Source organism: Lepidochelys olivacea, assembly GCF_965140295.1.
Source record: "Lepidochelys olivacea isolate rLepOli2 genome assembly, chromosome: 2".
NCBI lineage: Eukaryota > Metazoa > Chordata > Testudines > Cheloniidae > Lepidochelys > Lepidochelys olivacea.
The window spans coordinates 85,601,621-85,619,248 of record NC_140412.1 but is presented as its reverse complement, the minus strand read 5'-3'; the positions used below and the strand labels follow the sequence as shown (position 1 = coordinate 85,619,248).

Here is a 17,628-nt window from a genome sequence, read left to right as displayed (position 1 = left end):
CACATACAGTTTAATAATATAATCCAATTAAATCTGTATTTTAAAAACTAAAATGTGAAAATATGGATGTTTTGGCATGTTTGGACATAGCTTAAGATTTCAGTGAGAAAAACAGGTCAGTTTCAAACTCCACAGTTGTGCAATGTTTGGCTGAATCTCTGGTGGAAAATGATTTGTGCCCAGTGCTAAATTTCAGTAATTTCTGGGTTTAGTTTTCAGAGGTCTTTGCTGAAAACCAGACTCACAGAAATAGCTGGGAGTGAATGGAAACAGTACTTCCATAATTTCATCACTGAGTTCTTTATACTCTCCTTTAACAGAAATCCAGAATTCCTGGTTTGTTAAATTTGAGAACATGGGTCTTCATCATGTGATCACTTGACAATTTTAGAAGATTTTCTTGAGCAAGATACTTAAAGTTAAAATGGAGTCACCTGTTACCAAGAATGGGTTTCAAATCCAATGACTATCTGGAGATTCATGGTCAGCTCCAGAAAACTGACGGAGGGTTAAGGTGTCTCTGTATTCTCACCTGCTGACTTCGCTAATGTTTCCTCAAACATCCTCACATCTTCAAATTCAGATGCCAGGGAATACGTTTGGGATGACTGATTAATATTTATGGGTGTAAATTGGCTTACTTGTAGCCACTGAGTCAAGAGTTACTGCTCTCGTTACTAATCACAGCAGGACCCACTCAGTTGAAACAGGTACTGGGACCAATACCCTGATTGTGGGAATAGCCTGTAGATGACCCCAGGAACCTGCAAAGATGTCTGCCTCTTCCCAGCCTAGCTTATACCCATGTAAAGTATTTGGGGAAAGATCTAGTACCACCCGGAGCTTTACTCCATTTGGAACACAGGAAGCAATTTCCCACTTCCCCCCATAACCTCACAATGGATGCAGCTGCATGGGAAATGGAAATTTTATGTGCCTTGGTTCTGGGCACGGACTGCCTGAAGTGCTCCTTAAGCTTTAATGTAGAGTTAGTCTATTGAGAGGGAGTTGGATAACTCTCTCCCCAGCTGTGAACCCCTTTCCCTGGCAGAGTGAAGGTCTATGGGCTGAAACCCAGACAAGCACAATTCCCATTGCACTGCTGCTGAGACAGGGCTTCATAGGAATAACAGGCTTCTTTGCATGCCCAGACATGCTTCAGGACACAAGGGCTCTCTCACACAGGAGTCTGTACAGGAGAGAAGCAAACACTTCTTTCAGGTTGGGAAAGCAAAGGAGAAAAAGTTTAAATCATAATTTTTACAGGACTTGTTCATTAACAATATGAATCACTTCCTTATGAAAGAAGAAAAGGAGTACTTGTGGCACCTTGGAGACTAAAATTTATTTGAGCATAAGCTTTCGTGAGCTACAGCTCACTTCATCCGATGAAGTGAGCTGTAGCTCACGAAAGCTTATGCTCAAATAAATTTGTTAGTCTCCAAGGTGCCACAAGTACTCCTTTTCTTTTTGCGAATACAGACTAACACGGCTGCTACTCTGAAACCTTTCCTTATGAAAGTGACGCTTGGCTTTTGTCTTTTTGATACTCCAAGCCTCTGGAGTTTGCAAGACTTAGCCCTGAGCAGGCTGTGAAAAGTTCTCCTCTTTGTAGGAATCCTCATGCTCCTGGTCAAGCCTCCCATGGTGGAGTAACAGCTTTGGGCAGGGGAGTAGAGGCCCTAGCATGCCAGTCTGACTCAAAGCTCTAGACCATGACAAAGCAAGGAGTGGTGGATTATAGTAGCAGGGTATAGCTGTCCTTTGAGGCACATGAAAAACTGCATGTAGTACCTCTTTGACTTGGCTCAATGCTTGAAAAGCTTCCCTGCTGTGATAGTAGAGGGAAGAAGAAGCCCACTGTTGTACCAAAGAAACCAGAGGTTAGAGCCTCAGTATTCTGGTGATTCCTCAGTGACAGGAGAGGAGCTAGAAGGTGAAATGAAATCATCCAGCATGAAAATGAATAAAAATTGAAGTTATACCACAAAGTATTTGGAAGAAACTGAACCGTCACACCTTCCCTGGTATGTCTCTTACACAATTGCAACCCCTCGCCCCAAACTTCTATAATGCTTGTAACTTTTCAATACAAAACTATACAGCACATTGAAAAATTAAAATTTGGAAACCACATAAACTGAACTAAGTATGAATAAATAACAGAAGAAATACTGTAATGATTGCTTTCAGAGTAGCAGCCGTGTTAGTCTGTATCCGCAAAAAGAACAGAAGGACTTGTGGCACCTTAGAGACTAACAAATTTATTTGAACATAAGCTTTCGTGAGCTACAGCTCACTTCATCGGATGCTTGCAGTGGAAAATACAGTGGGGAGATTTATATACATAGAGAACATGAAACAATGGGTGTTACCGCACACTGTATTGAGAGTGATCAGGTAAGGTACGCTATTAACAGCAGGAGAGTGGGGGTGGGGGGGAGAAACCTTTTGTAGTGATCATCAAGGTGGGCCATTTCCAGCAGTTGACAAGAACGTCTGAGGAACGGGGCGGCGGAGGGGAATAAACACGGGGAAATAGTTTTACTTTGAGTAATGACACATCCACTCCCAGTCTTTATTCAAGCCTAAGTTAATTGTATCCAGTTTGCAAATTAATTCCAATTCAGCAATCTCTCGTTGGAGTCTGTTTTTGAAGTTTTTTTGTTGAAGAATTGCCACTTTTAGGGCTGTAATCAAGTGACCAAAGAGACTGAAGTGTTCTCCGACTGGTTTTTTGAATATTATAATTCTTGAAGTCTGATTTGTGTCTATTTATTCTTTTACATAGAGACTGTCCAGTTTGGCCAATGTACCTGGCAGAGGGGCACTGCTGGCACATAATGGCATATATCACATTGGTAGACTGCAGGTGAACGAGCCTCTGATAGTGTGGCTGATGTGATTAGGCCCTATGATGGTGTCCCCTGAATAGATATGTGGACACAGTTGGCAACAGGCTTTGTTGCAAGGATAGGCTCCTGGATTAGTGTTTTTGTTGTGTGGTGTGTGGTTGCTGGTGAGTATTTGCTTCAGGTTAGGGGGCTGTCTGTAAGCGAGGACTGGCTTGTCTCCCAAGATCTGTGAGAGTGATGGGTCGTCCTTCAGTATAGGTTGTAGATCCTTGATGATGCGTTGGAGAGGTTTTAGTTGGGGGCTGAAGGTGATGGCTAGTGGCGTTCTGTTATTTTCTTTGTTGGGCCTGTCCTGTAGTAGGTAACTTCTGGGTACTCTTCTGGCTCTGTCAATCTGTTTCTTCACTTCAGCAGGTGGGTATTGTAGTTGTAAGAACGCTTGATAGAGATCTTATAGGTGTTTGTCTCTGTCTGAGGGGTTGGAGCAAATGCGGTTGTATCATAGAGCTTGGCTGTAGACAATGGATCGTGTGGTGTGGTCTGGATGAAAGCTGGAGGCATGTAGGTAGGCATAGCCGTCAGTAGGTTTCCGGTATAGGGTGGTGTTTATGTGACCATTGCTTATTAGCATCGTAGTGTCCAGGAAGTGGATCTCTTGTGTGGACTGGTCCAGGCTGAGGCTGATGGTGGGATGCAAATTGTTGAAATCATGGTAGAATTCCTCAAGGACTTCTTTTCCATGGATCCAGATGATGAAGATGTCATCAATGTAGCGCAAGCAGAGTAGGGGCATTATTCATTTTCATATTTATTTCAATATAAACCTCCAAATTTTAAATTTATCTGAAGCTGATGCAGAATCTTCAGTAAACTTGTTCTGCCCACGAAGGCAAAAAATTTTGTGGCCTGAATTAAAGGGTGTAGTTTAACTCTGGAGCCTTCAGAACTATCTCCAAATTCCACCAATGAGGAATTACCCATTTGTGATGAATGAGGAGAGAAGCTGTGCAGCAGAAAAACATCTTATATATAAGCAAAAACTAGCACACATTAAAAATACACAAAAATCAGGGTTAACCAACTTTTTCATATTGCGGACCACATTTTAATAAAGAGACCACCTCACAAACCACCTCCATCCCATTTGCAATTGTGAAGACCATCTTACATATATATTTTCATAATATCCTAGTGGCAACAGCAGCAATTGCTTACACACAGCTATGCTGTTTCCTCCTCATTTCCACTTGATATTCACTGCAAAGAACCTTCATCTCAGCATTGAGAGAGGGAAACAAGCAGGGAAGCCAGAATTGTGTAGCCTGCCAGCTTTTTGCAGACCATCAAATGGGCTACAGTTTGAGAAATACTGAACAAGGTGATTATGTACCATACTAATGGCTCTGTTTTTTATTGTCATTTGGTAGATTACTTAAGTACGAACCTGAAGACTAAGTAAGAGTAGCAATAAGAAGAAATGGAGGGAATATGGAGAAGGTACAGAGAAAGGCCCAGGGAAAAAAAGTAAAAAAAAAAAAGTTACAAATTAATAGCATAAATTATTAGTTTTATTACTGTATTTAATTTTAGTTAAAAAGAAAAAAACTGCGGAATCTGTGATGGAAATTATTTTTTATTATTTATTGTATGTTACTACTGTAAAAGATTATTCTGCTCTTTTTAGCTGGTATATTCACATCCGTACTTTAAAATTCCACAACATATTTTTTAAAAGGAGAAACTAGATAGAAATGTAGGGAGGTGATATAGCTGTGTCTTGATAGATTATATTTATGAGCTTTGATACATAAAAGCTGCCAGGACATCTTCTAAGATCTCACTTTACCTTTAAGTTGTTAGCTTTTACAAGACTGATTTTGACATTTGGTTCAGGAGATGGATTTTCCCACTGATCACAGAGCTGAACTATCAAAGGCTTCTGCAGTTCTCTACCATTAATTACCGCGATAGGCTGAAAAAGATACAAATATATATATTTTTTACTTTATTGTAAATGGAATGTGTGTCAGACAATCATTATAGGGGTGTGAGCAAGAACTACCCTCCTCCTCCCAACAAATCATGACCAAGGAACATGAGGCCATGCCTTCCATCAGCTGCCTCCTAAACTAGGCTGCCTATGGTAGAGAATTAAAGCCCCAGTGGAGGCAATGCATGGGGCAGTGCGTATGTTGGATCACATGCACCCCAGATTGCTTGATCACATGGTGCAGCTGGGCCCCCTCCCTGCCGGTCAGCTGAGCCAGTGAGCTGTTCTGGGCAGGGAGAGGCAGAGACAATAGCTGGAAGCTGCAGGGAGGTGGCACTGCTTTCCAGGGGCGGAGGTGAGTGTTGGTTGGTGGGGGAGAGAGGCAGTGCTGCTTTCTGCGAAGAGTGGGTTGCTGGGGGTGCGGTGACTCGAGCTGTTTCAGAGTTAGGCCCCCCACTATCAATAGACATGCGTCATCTCTGCACACTTTCCTGATATCTGAGACTATGCCATCCCACCAACTGACTTACTACCCATCCACATGGCCTTGACTACAGAGGGAAGGGAGAGATGCTTCTAGGTGTCTGTTCAAAGGCAATTAAAAATCTTCTCTCTTACTGCCTTCAACAGAGCTGTAGCAGGAGCAACCTAATAGTATCCTAAACTACACTTAGATTTTTATTTAATTAAAAAAAAATACTATTAATTGTTTCAGTCACAATCCCTGATCCTTTTGCTTTCCCTTTCCACATCAGCTTCCTTCTCAGTTCTCTATCTAAACTTTCTTCCTCTTTTGTATTCTCAGTGTAACAACCTTATCCCTTCCTACCTCTTCCTTTTTTACACTTTACCTACTTTTCACCACCCAAAAGTCATCACTTGAATCAATTTTAATATGTAAAAAAGAAAATAAAAAACCCACTAAAGATCTGTGTTAACATATGTAGTGCCAGACATCACCCTGTTCACTCTACCTGGATGTTGTGTTACTTTCCTCACTTTCCATCTGTTCTTTTGCTTTTAGACTGAAAGCACATAAGGATAAGGGCTGTCTTCCTACTACCTTAAAAACCAGCATATCAGAAATAAAAACTAGAAACAGAAAATTTGAATTGCCAACTTGTTTCACTGTCTAAGGCAGAACTTCTAGCAAGCTTGAGAAGCAAGGTATAGAGTTTAGTCCAAGAGACCTCAGTAATAATGCTGGACTGTCTCCAAGAGTCACATGGCAGTGCAGCAGTTCACCTCTTGAAGATTGAGGAAGAGGAGTATGAGAGTAAAACAGTTTAAAATGCCAAGGTAATTATGATCACAAAATATTGTAAAATTCAGATTTAAGTTTTAGAGAGAGCTAACTTTTAAAATAAATCCTGCTTTTAAAAACCAACCGATTTTGACTTGTCAGGTAAACTGTTACACATAAAATGACCGGACGGTCACAGTCTAGTTCAAAACACACAGGTATCCTGTAATGGGGTGCACTAACCTCTTGTGAGCGCCCCCTCGGCAGAGTGTGCACACCTGCAACACTCTCTCTCTCTCTCTCTCTCTCTCTCTCAGATTGTCCCTCCACTGGGATAGAGCAGCGCCCCATAACTCCCTCCATGGAGACAATGTCTTTGCCCTCTTGGGGCTTCCTGGCTTCAGCTCTCCAGCTGGGCCACTATAGTTCAGTTGCCCCTCTGGGGTGCCTCACTGTCCAGGCCACTGCCCCTCCAGTGGCTAATGGGGGATGGACCCAGTCCCACCCGCTATTCCCGGTCCCAGCCCAGGAAGCTGGCTGTAGTGTTCCATGTTCCATGTTCCATGGTTTCTCTATTTCCCTAGGCCAGTTCCCCATGTCGTCTTCACTCTTACCTCAGGTCCCTGTCCTAATGGAGTCCCAGCAACCAGCTACGGGCTCCTTCTTGCTCTCCCTTGCTTCTGGCGGCACTGCCCTGTCTGGGGTTCTGTAGCTCTGTCAGCCATCCACACACCATTCAAACTCCTACAGTTTACAGAGAACTGAACTCCCTCTGGCCCTGCAACTCTTCTTATTCTAGGTTGCTGGGCCCTGACTGGCTGTGTCCCACACAGCCACTTTAGGCAGCTTGGAGGACCCTCTCCTCTCCACTGCCCTTTTTTGGGGCAGGGTGTGGCAGGGCCATGCAGCCTCCAGCAGGGGGCCTCAGAGGGTCTGGCAGACCCTAGCACATATCCATATAAACAGGGGCACTGGTGGAAGCTTGAATTGCTTCTGTCTGTACTATACTGTCTTGTAGAGAAAGTGAACTTTAATCTCCAAGGCTGTTATGTTCTAGAAACTTTCAGGAATACTGAATATACTTTATTGAAAGAAAAACTCAACAGGTTTCATCTTTGCTCCTTATACTTCAAAAACTCTGGATATATAAAAAGCTGGTATTAAACCCTTTGGATCTGAACCAAAGACGCTGACTCACCTCCTCTAATTCTGGCCAATCCATAAGGTGTAGTTTAACTGGAGGTCCTGAAGTCAAATTTACTCTGAGAAAATCAGAAAATTCACGCCAAGCAAAACACAATTCTTTGCTTCCAGGAAGACCTGGATAAAAGCTAATACCTTTGACTGTCATGGTTTGTGTACTTTCCTATTAAGAAACAGAAATGTAACATGTTTTTAGTAAAAGCAAAGTGAAATGTAATTTATTCTTTTTTCAGATTTAAAAATGTGACTTACTATTTATGTACATTGGATACCAGTCTTTTTGTCGTACAATAAACAAAAAGATTATATTGCAATGTTTGATCTCTGTTAAAATGTCAAGGTCTTTTGGGATGTGCAAATATTCTTAAGACACCTATCTTCAGAGTAAATGGGGTTTTATCTAATTATTTTTATGCCATGATACCTAAGGACAGGTCATACAGGAAAACAACCATGCAAAACTGTCAAAAATGTATAAGCCCAGACACAATGTATATTTGCTTGTCTTAACATGATGACTCAACATGAAAAAACAAATGATAGCTTATTCCCCGTAAAAATAAATAACTCACTCAAATGAAGGAGCAGAATACTGAAAGGCTGTGTTAAAATCAAATACTAACATACATTAAAATAAACTGCCCAAGGCAGAAAGATCAGCCACTTGCCTTTATTGCCCCAACACACAAAAATGAAAAGCAGGTTGAGGATCTCAATTTATTCAAACATAACTACATCAGAGCTATTGCATGCAATAATAAATGTTAAATCCAACAATTATTTAGGACCTACAAGTGGAGCCACACCAAAAAAAAGGGAATTCTGTAACATAACTGAATGGGACAGCGTAAAAAATCTCCTTCCCCTTATTTTTGTTGTTGTTTGCCATTGAAAATTAAATTAAGTTCTATTTGACAGAAATTCCGTGTAGCAGGATTTTGTATCTTTACGCTAGATATTAAGAAAAAATACAATTCAAATAAATTGGAAAATAGGAAAACAAGGAAAGTGAAAAATATTAAAAGTTGAAAAAGTCACAAAATTTAGTTAGTTCACCGATCAACGACTGAACACAGAAGAAACTACATTTACTGTACATATGCTAAAACTGTTTTAGACAGCTGTTTAGCTTGGAGAGAGAAAGAAAGCCTATTAACCAGGCAATGACTGATATATCTTACATCAACTTCAGGAAAAATGAAATGATAAAACAATTATCAGTTTATTGCTAAGAAACAAAATGGAACTTTTGTTTCAGATGTTAGGTTTCTGAGAAATTGGCTTAGAGGAACTCTTATAAGCGTCACTGTACATGTTTATGTAATTACATATATGTATAATCACACAACAGTCCGTAATTATTTTATCAGCAACTAGAGTCCACATTTTGAAAAGCAGTCATCTGTTTCTGCACCCCAAACATAACAAAAAAAAAAATCAATCACTCTTTGCTTTCTACACATCAATTTATACTTTTTTGAGGAAACTTGCTCGCGCTAGCAAATCCTTCTGCCAAGTCCACTGTGTCCTGGGTATTTTCAGGAAGATGGACTTTTAGAGGAACTTGGGGTAACATGTTCTTCAGTCACACAGAGACAAGCTGAGACCTTGCAATTCCAGAAACTTAAAGGTGGCACAGGCATTGAAAAATACTTGGATCATCTCTACTAACGACTCAGTAATACTAATGGTCTATATCTAGCAGTTATGTCTTCTCATTCTTTTCCTCCCCCACACCAAACATCCCTACATCCACAAAGTGCAACACAAAAGACCGAAATGAGAAAATTACTTAAAAAAAATTAACTGACACCTAGAAACAAGAGACATAAAAATGGAGCATGGAGTAAGAACGGGTCAAATGATGAAAAGGTTGAAGCATAACCTGAAAAATGAGATTTGTTGTATAAGCTGCAGCAATGGCATGGAGATTTATCATCAGTAGTAAAAAAGGAACTTAAGTTGCTGAATCCCCCAGTTGTAACAGGCACATGGGATAGAGTTTAATAGATCTCTAAGATCACTCTCCTCTTTTAACGTATCAAAAGGATAATTTAGACTTTTTCCAACTTTGATTAAATTTCTCCTGGGTGACTAATAGTTTTATTATAAATCAATTGCTACAAGCTGGCAACAACACACTGTATGACATCTTAGAAAGTATTTCTGAGCACCTACCTGCCAAGTAGTTTTCAAATTTGATTTATCCAGCCCATTCCCAGAAATTCCTAAGGAATTTATGCAAGAGCTTGAGAGTGTCTGAATCTGATTCCCATACTGATCTGTAACCATCACATCTATTAAAAAGAAGAATGCGTATTTTTCCAAAAAAAATCTGTAACTGCACAAAGTCCTCTTTAATAGACAAAGTATGAACATGCATAAAATCTATATAAATAGGAAATAGTGAAAAATGCATTAATTTAGTCTAGCCATACCAGACGAGACTCCTCCTTTCCCATTCACACACATTTACCCTTTAGTAGTAGCTCATCTCTTAACTTGACATAGAATTAAAAGGGAAGTCTTCTTAATATTGAAACTCATGTGAGAGCACATTAAAGCACTGACATCAGCTGTCTTAAGCTCATTTTTTTCTTACCTCAAATGAAATAGGAGTTTTATTTCAAGATACACTTTTATACCCCCACAAAATGTTCCTAATATTTTTAATTTCTAGAGGCTAGTTAACTAGATATCTGATATTTTTCGGACCACGTTGAGGTCGTTTACACATTCAGCATAGCTAAACTGCTTGTATACTATAGAAAAAAACCCTCTCAATCAGCTGAAAAAAATCACAACATATTATTTCACTGACAGTTCTACCAATAAAATACCTCATAGCCAAACATTTGTAGCATCATAGCCAATGGGAACTTAAGTCATCAATGTATGCATAATAAAGACATTGAAATATGAGGTAAAAGCTGTGAAAAACATCAGAACTGAGGAATACTGAAAAGGCTGATTGTCTCCCCAGCATGCCTATTTCTATTCAAATTAGCAGCCTCAGCCAAAAATAAATTTATATAGAGATGACCAAATTTCTGAATAAGGTCTGAAATAGTATTCAAATTAAGGGGTTTTAGATAGCATGACTTAAATAAAATCTTCCTGATGATCTGAGCTCCAGAGGGAGGAATATCAAGTAGACTAGGAATTCAGATTTATAGGTGGGTTTCGTCTTCTAGAAGATATTTGTAACACGACCTTTTCACTTTGAGAGGTGATAAACTCTTCCATACTAGGATTTTAATTTTAAAATGTAGCTGCCTATTTTATATTGGACAACGTACTACAGAGTTTCTCCCACATGCTTTTTGTACAGATAAGATAATACATTATGAGAGAGAAGGAAATTTTTATATCCTACAATGAAGTATAGGACATGCAGGTACTCACCGATTTCACTTTGTAGCTCTTCACCCATCTGTAATGTATTTGGTCCTTTTAATTTGCATTTAATGTGTTTAGGCTCATCAGGAAGTGGTCTAAATTGGCATACAAAATTGGCTTGTAGTTCTTCATTAAATCAGTGACTTCAAACATATTTAACAAAAATAATTCATTTGCAACTGGAGTTTCAAAATTTATATCCTTGCATATATTACAGGACTCAAGTGCTTACATTTGATTTATTAGTTGCTAACCTTTTGTATTTTCACTTCAACCACAACCAGTGTGAGCACCGTAAGTATGACAAAATACAATGATGTCAGAGAACCTGGTTAAACTTGGTTTTCTACTAGTATGGTTACCAATACTTAGCATAGATGAGATTGCTAATTGTGTTTTGTAACCAGGCTAAAGTCCAGCTTAGTCTGCAATTTGGAACAGTATTTGTAACCAGATTAGGACAAAATAAATTGTACGGATGTCTGAATTAATTTTAAAACATTTGTCTAGTTGTAAAATCCATTAGAATCTGGATCATGATTAATATGACTTGATATACATACACAAAGATATCAAGATCTCATCTATAAAGAAAGGCATGTAGACCAGATTTTCCTTCAGTGCATTTTGTCTGAACCAATCTTGTTGAATTGAGGAATCTATTTCTTCCTAATCTATAGTATGTATAATCGTAGCACGAATAGTTAGCATGACGATCTTTAAAATGATATTTTTTCTTATAAAAAAAATTACGTTGGTTTATTTACTGACTTGAGTTACTTTGTCTTCCACAGGTATTATGTCTGACCGTGAACAGCTGAAAGAATCAGCATTCAAGTTATGTTCTAAATGAGTCCATAAAACGTCAATGACCAGTTTAAGCGATGTCTACTCTGTTTAGGATTGACCATTCTTCTCAGAGAGACAAGGTAGGTGAGGTAATATCTTTTATTGGACCGACTTCTGTTGGTGAAAGAGACATACTTTCAAGCAACACAGAACTTTTCCTCAGGTCTGGAAAAGGTACTCAGTGTCACAACTAAATACAAGGTTGAAAAGATAGTTTAGTAGTTAGCATATTCTAAGGGACCATTCAAGATGAAGACACTCTAAGGCTATGTCTACACTACACAGTTTTTAGCGATACCGCTGTGTCGCCACAGCCATGGCACTAAAAGTCGTGCAGTGTAGCCGCTGTTTGTCGGCTCTCCTGCCGACAAAAAACTTCTACCCCCAACGAGAAGTGTTTGCGTTCTTGGCAGGGGAGTGCTACTGCCGACAATGCGCTGTTCACACCGACACTTGTTGTGACATTTTAGTCTTTCAGGGTTTTGGTTTTTTTAAACACCTCTGAAAGACAAAAGTTTTGTCGCTCAATTGCCAGTGTAGACATAGCCTGAGTATCTTTCCCAGAGCTGATCAAGAGCTCTGGGTAGTTCGAATGCTTGTCTCTCTCGTCAACAGAAGTTGATCCAATAGAAGGTATTACCTCAGCCATCTCATCTCTCTAATATCTTGGGACCGACATAACTACAAGACCATTGCATACATTCTTCTCAGGGCTATTAAGCCTTGTTCCCAAGGAAGTCCTAGGGTTCATCTAGAGGGAGACTGGGAATAAATTTGTGATATTAATGCTGTATTGGCAGCAAACAAATCTTTGGGCTCCAACCAGTTAGCGTATTTGGCACTATCATTTAGTGCCTTCTATGTAAAGAGACAACCATGTCTGACTAAAAAAAAATAATTTTCAGATGCAAATATAAGTTTATTTTACAAATAACTATGCTTGAATCAGCTTCCTAAACACAATTTGTTAAGAAGATTCCTATCAAGGGGAAGACAGAAGAATCACCTTCTCAGATAAGGAATAAAAAATAAAGGTGATGGTCTCTAGTATTCTGTTTTGTTTCAGCAACAACAATGGTTTGTTTTTCAAGAATCTTTTTGGTTTGTTTTTCAAGAATCTCTCTCCTGAAGAAGAATGGCAGCTACTACCTAATCAAAATATCTTCTGTCTATTCAAGTAATTTATTTTGCACTACAAAGGTGTGTTGAGTGTTTTACAAGCACTTAAGATGAGATTCCTGCTTCAACTTTTTACAGTCTTCTTGCTTCAGGGTTGGCTACCATTTTGTATTTTGTGGATCTTGAGAACATTTGACTGCTGCAAACCTACCTTGAAAAGATATTTTGACTTTTAGTTAATATTTGTACACTGCTCTGAAGCTCTGTAGATGCTGAAAGTCAGGTACATATTTAACAATCACTGTTTCCAATTGTATGATACCTGTAACAATGTGCTCTGCACTGATGCAAATATTTCCCTTTTGTTGTTGCTGTAACCAATAGAGAGAGGCCAATGCTTTTCAACAATCCTGTAACACAGGCAACTGAAGCCTACCAAAATTTTTCACCAACATCCTCCCTATAAATGGATTTATATTCACAAGTGATTGTCAAGCTATGTACAGCCATACACTGATGTTTTTCTTCACACACCATGTTCTTCTCTGCAATCAACATTTTTTGCTTTAGGATAACCTATTTAATTCTTTACAAAGTATGATCTCTTTCACCAAATATTTTTAATTTTTTCCCTTTTATAGAAAAAACACTAATTATTGTTTTTTAAAGGACAGTATTACAACCCTTTACAAAAAGCATCATCAATAAAAATGTGTTTTAAAAGAACAGACCTGACTGTAAATGCACTCTCCAAAGATACATGGTCATCATGGAATGTAATTAGGCAATAACGCACATCTTTTACAGACGTTGGTACTTTAACATCAGGCAGTAGTCCCTGAATCATTTGCTCTCTGTTAATCCTGGGTGTCCAGTTAACCTAAAACCAAAATATTTATTAACTAATCACTGGCTATACAAATTCATCCCTTCATTTTTACATATACATTATGGTTTTCAGGACTGGACTGTGTATGTAAAAATGTACACAGTAGTAGTAATCTTATTCATGAGAGCCTTGAGTTTTTCCAACACTAACCTCTGTTACCTGAACAAATACAGAAGTCTACTTTGAAGAGAACTTGCATTCAACCTTTCTGACTGCCTAAAATGTCATGTTAACAGAGTCCTAATGCTATAAAACCTTACCAAGACAAAATCTGAATCAATTCAATGGAGCTCCGCCTGGGTATCAAGCCCTACACAAATCCTTCATGAAGTTACAGGTTTGACACAAATCTGATCAGGCTACCGAATGTTGGGAAAGCCCCCAAAGTTGAGAATATAGGTCTGGGGCAGGTATTACACAGATTAACATTTTATACTGGAGAGTAGCTATGAAGAGATGAGGAAATTTTGCACTGGAGGAGGCAGGACTTCTATTGTATTTTATTTTTAAAAAGGCTAGAAAATGCTAACATACTTTTCATAATACATATTACCGCAAAAGATGTTCTGAATAAACCAAAGGACCTGTTCTGCAATTTTTACTCAGGCAAGATTCTTATTGAGTCTCAGCAGCCTTGAGGAACAAGAATGCCAAACAAGCAAAGTAATGTTACTTTTATCAATTAATAAAATGTGTTACATAATTAAAGTAATCTTAGTCTAAGACCTTTACTGTTGAGATAGTTTCTGGCATTAATGGTAACAGAATATGATGCATATTACACAAGTTTTACTCAATTCAATAAAATGGTCATTAAGTGTCTTTACCCCCTATGGACATAGTTTTAACATTTTATTGGATTTTATAGAGATAAGCAATCTTATTAAATGAGAAAAGTAACATTTGCATGTTTGTATGGTGCTGTAGATCTTCAAGGGGCCTGTGAAGGTATGTTTATTCTACAATAAAATATCCAGGGCTGGCCTGTCAGATAACTGGGGCTTGGGCTGTGGGGCTATAAAATTGCAGTTAGACATTCAGGCTCAAGTGGGAGCCTGTGGGGAGGGAGAGTTCCAGAGCTAGGCTCCAGCCAAGCCCAAATGTCTACTCTTCAACTTTTACAGTCTAGCAGTAAAAGTCTGCTGACATGAACCAGCCATGGGAGTTTTATTGCAGTGTAGTCATATCCTGAGACTAATCAGTTGGAATGTTGCTCATGTACCTGATTCAAAAAAAAAAAAAAAAAAAAAAGAGAGAGAGAGAGAGAGAACAAACCCCTTGTAAAGAAGCCAGTACATTTTCATCTTTACGTATTGTATTTTCTGTCAATTGTGTCCCATTTCCTTTGAATTTATGATAAAGTTTCTTCTAAAATACCCACCTTAATTTTTTCAGCTAGAGCTGAAGTTATGATGATCTCTCTTTCTCCTTCATCATACATTTGAAAGATAAGGTTGTGCATGACATCCCCTGCAATCCAGTTAATTTCATCCTGGTGTTTGATTTGAATAGCCTTTTGTCCTTCTACACTAAAAATCTGCAGTCTTGCAACATGGCTACTGGGGAGTAGCTTAATAGTCTTTTCCACTGGTGGCACATCTTTACAACTCTATGCATGGCAAAAACATTGAATGTGATATAAATAAGACATGAAATATAAACTTGTACATTTTGTGAGTGTTGAGTGTATTTGAGTTCTAACCTCCACTGAGATAAATGGAGTTACTCTGGGTTTATACTGGCTTAGGTGTAACTGAGGTCAGAATCTGGCCTCTCAACCACCAATCAAAACTACAATAAAAATGCAAATCTTAATTTCACATCTTGAAATATTAGTTATTTGTAGAAATTTTAATGTTTCACATGCCTCAAATCCAGTGTATTTTTTTAAAAAACAACAATTTTTAAAAATAACCTTACATCTATGTTCGAGAGTATAACACCCCCCTTTTTGAAATAGGTCAGTTTGCCATCTTATTATTCAACTGTAACTTTTGCAGGGTTAAATACCAATGGCAATATTTTTAGAGGTGCTGAGTGCTGCAGCTCCTCTGGACATCAGTGGGTGATATTAGGTTTAGTATCCCTGAAAATCAGACCTTAAGAATATATTCATCAGTGATATAAAGTATCACCATTAATCCAAATTACTACAGCTCCTAAACTTTGGAGATTAAATCTGCAATATCCCTTCTTAACTAAGTCTGAGGACACACAACCAGACTCTTAGTGCCTATGCAAAGGACTAATCTGACCAATTCAGATCCAAGGATCCCTGGAATCCTTCCCAGGACACCTAAGATCTAGGGAAAGCAACCAGGTCCAGTGGCGTGGTCCCTATTAAGGCATAGGGAAAATACTTACCTTTCATAACTGGAATTCTTCGAGATGCACAGTCTTTATCTGTATTCCACACTATATACGTGTGCTCGATGCACCTGAGACCAAAGAATTCTAGTCACTAATGTCTGTTGGTCTGCCCCTGTACCCTTGCTCTCCTTGTGCTTTAGGCTGAGAGTATAAGGGGCAGTGCGGACCCAGGCCTCTCCAATTCCTCCTCCTATCCTGATTCAGTGAGGAGCCAAAGCAGCAGGCAAGGAGGGCAGGTAGTGAGATAGAGATAAGGGCAACACATCTCAAAAAAACTGCTGTTATAAAGGTAACTGCCCTTTCTTCATCGAGTGCTGTTCCCCATGTGTATTCCACTGTAGGTGACTGACAACGAGTACATAAATAGAAGGAGGGTGTGAGGATCCAAGTGATATAGGTGCTTGTAGAACCACTGTCTCAAAGGACACATCAGTGGAGGAGGCTTGGACCAAGGTGTATTGCCCAAGAATGTGTGGCTGGAACTCCACATGGCTGCCTCGCAAATATCAAGCAGAGGTACTTCTAGAAGTGATGCTAACAAGGCTGCCTGTGCTCTTGTAGAATGAGCCTGTAGCTCAGTGGGGGAACAAAGGTGTGTGCACTGATTGAAAAGGTAGGATACAGCCAGAGATACACTGGGAGAAAACAGCTTGTCCTCGGGCTAGACCTGCTATGGCAAGAAACAGCCTAGATGACTTTCTGATCTGTTTTCTTCTCTGTAGGTAAAATGCCAAAGCTCATCTTACGTTGAAGGAATGAAGTTTCTTCTCTATGCTGAAAGTGTGGGGTTTTGGAAAGTAGAGAGGTAAGTGGATAGCCTCGTTTATGTGAGCCTCCAAAACTACTTTAAAAGTGAATTTTGGATGTAGTCATAGCGAGACCCTGTCTTTATGAAATACAGTGTAAAGAGTGTCTGCCATTAGGGACTTCAGTTCACCTACCCATCTGGCCAAGGTGATGGCAAAGAGGAAAGCAACCTTCATAGCCAGGTGATGCATCAGACAGATAAACAGGGGGTTTGAAAGGTGGCTTGGTATGTGCTGAAAGCACTACATTAAGGTCCCATTGAGCAGCTGGTCTTATTACCAGTGGGGAAATTCTAATTAAGACCTTTAAAAACTTGATTGGGAGGTGACTAGGTGAGAAAAGATAGAGAAGCCATCCTTTGCAGGGTGACAAGTGCTGACTGCCGTCAGGTGAACCTCTACTGAGCTAAAAGAATGACCTGTTGTCCATTGTTATTGCCCTCAGTTGTGGTGAAATTGTACTAGGCATCCACCAAAGTGGATCTCGGAGATGTCATGAACATTGGTTTACAGCTCCTTAGTGTCCCATCAAAAGTATTTTTTGGTTGGGGAGGCTGGGTAGCTGCAGAAGAGGTGTATTGGGCAATATATCTCCATTTCTGCACCCACTGCCATTTGCAGCGTGGCTCGTCAATGCGCTTGTGATAGAAGGGCTGTGGCAAAGGCTTGCAAGGTTGCTGATGCTACTTTCTTCAGAACTGGGGTATATATATCCAGGAAGCAGAGGATTGCCATGGAGTCTTTTAATGAATGCAAAGACTTGTCTGTCTTCAGGTAGAAAAGACTGATTTAATTAAAGGGCAATGATTCATGGTGTTTTGTACCTATCGGGGGAACCCTGAAGAGTGTAGCCAAGATTCCTGATGCATCACTCTAGCAGTGATCATGAAGCAGTATCAGCAGCA

The 17,628-nt window shown here is 39.3% G+C and overlaps 1 protein-coding gene across 1 annotated transcript in view; it reads right to left on the bottom strand.

Annotated features, from left to right (window-relative positions):
• Positions 1-17,628, bottom strand: part of SMCHD1 (structural maintenance of chromosomes flexible hinge domain containing 1) — a 165,034-nt gene that overhangs the window by 70,055 nt on the left and 77,351 nt on the right. The window contains exons 24-29 of the mRNA XM_084620188.1: positions 14,929-15,156; positions 13,390-13,538; positions 10,697-10,785; positions 9,470-9,588; positions 7,287-7,454; positions 4,702-4,827 (exon numbers count right to left, since the gene is read on the bottom strand). Of these exons, the coding sequence (XP_084476314.1) occupies positions 4,702-4,827; positions 7,287-7,454; positions 9,470-9,588; positions 10,697-10,785; positions 13,390-13,538; positions 14,929-15,156 (879 nt within the window). The remainder of the gene's footprint in view (positions 1-4,701; positions 4,828-7,286; positions 7,455-9,469; positions 9,589-10,696; positions 10,786-13,389; positions 13,539-14,928; positions 15,157-17,628) is intronic.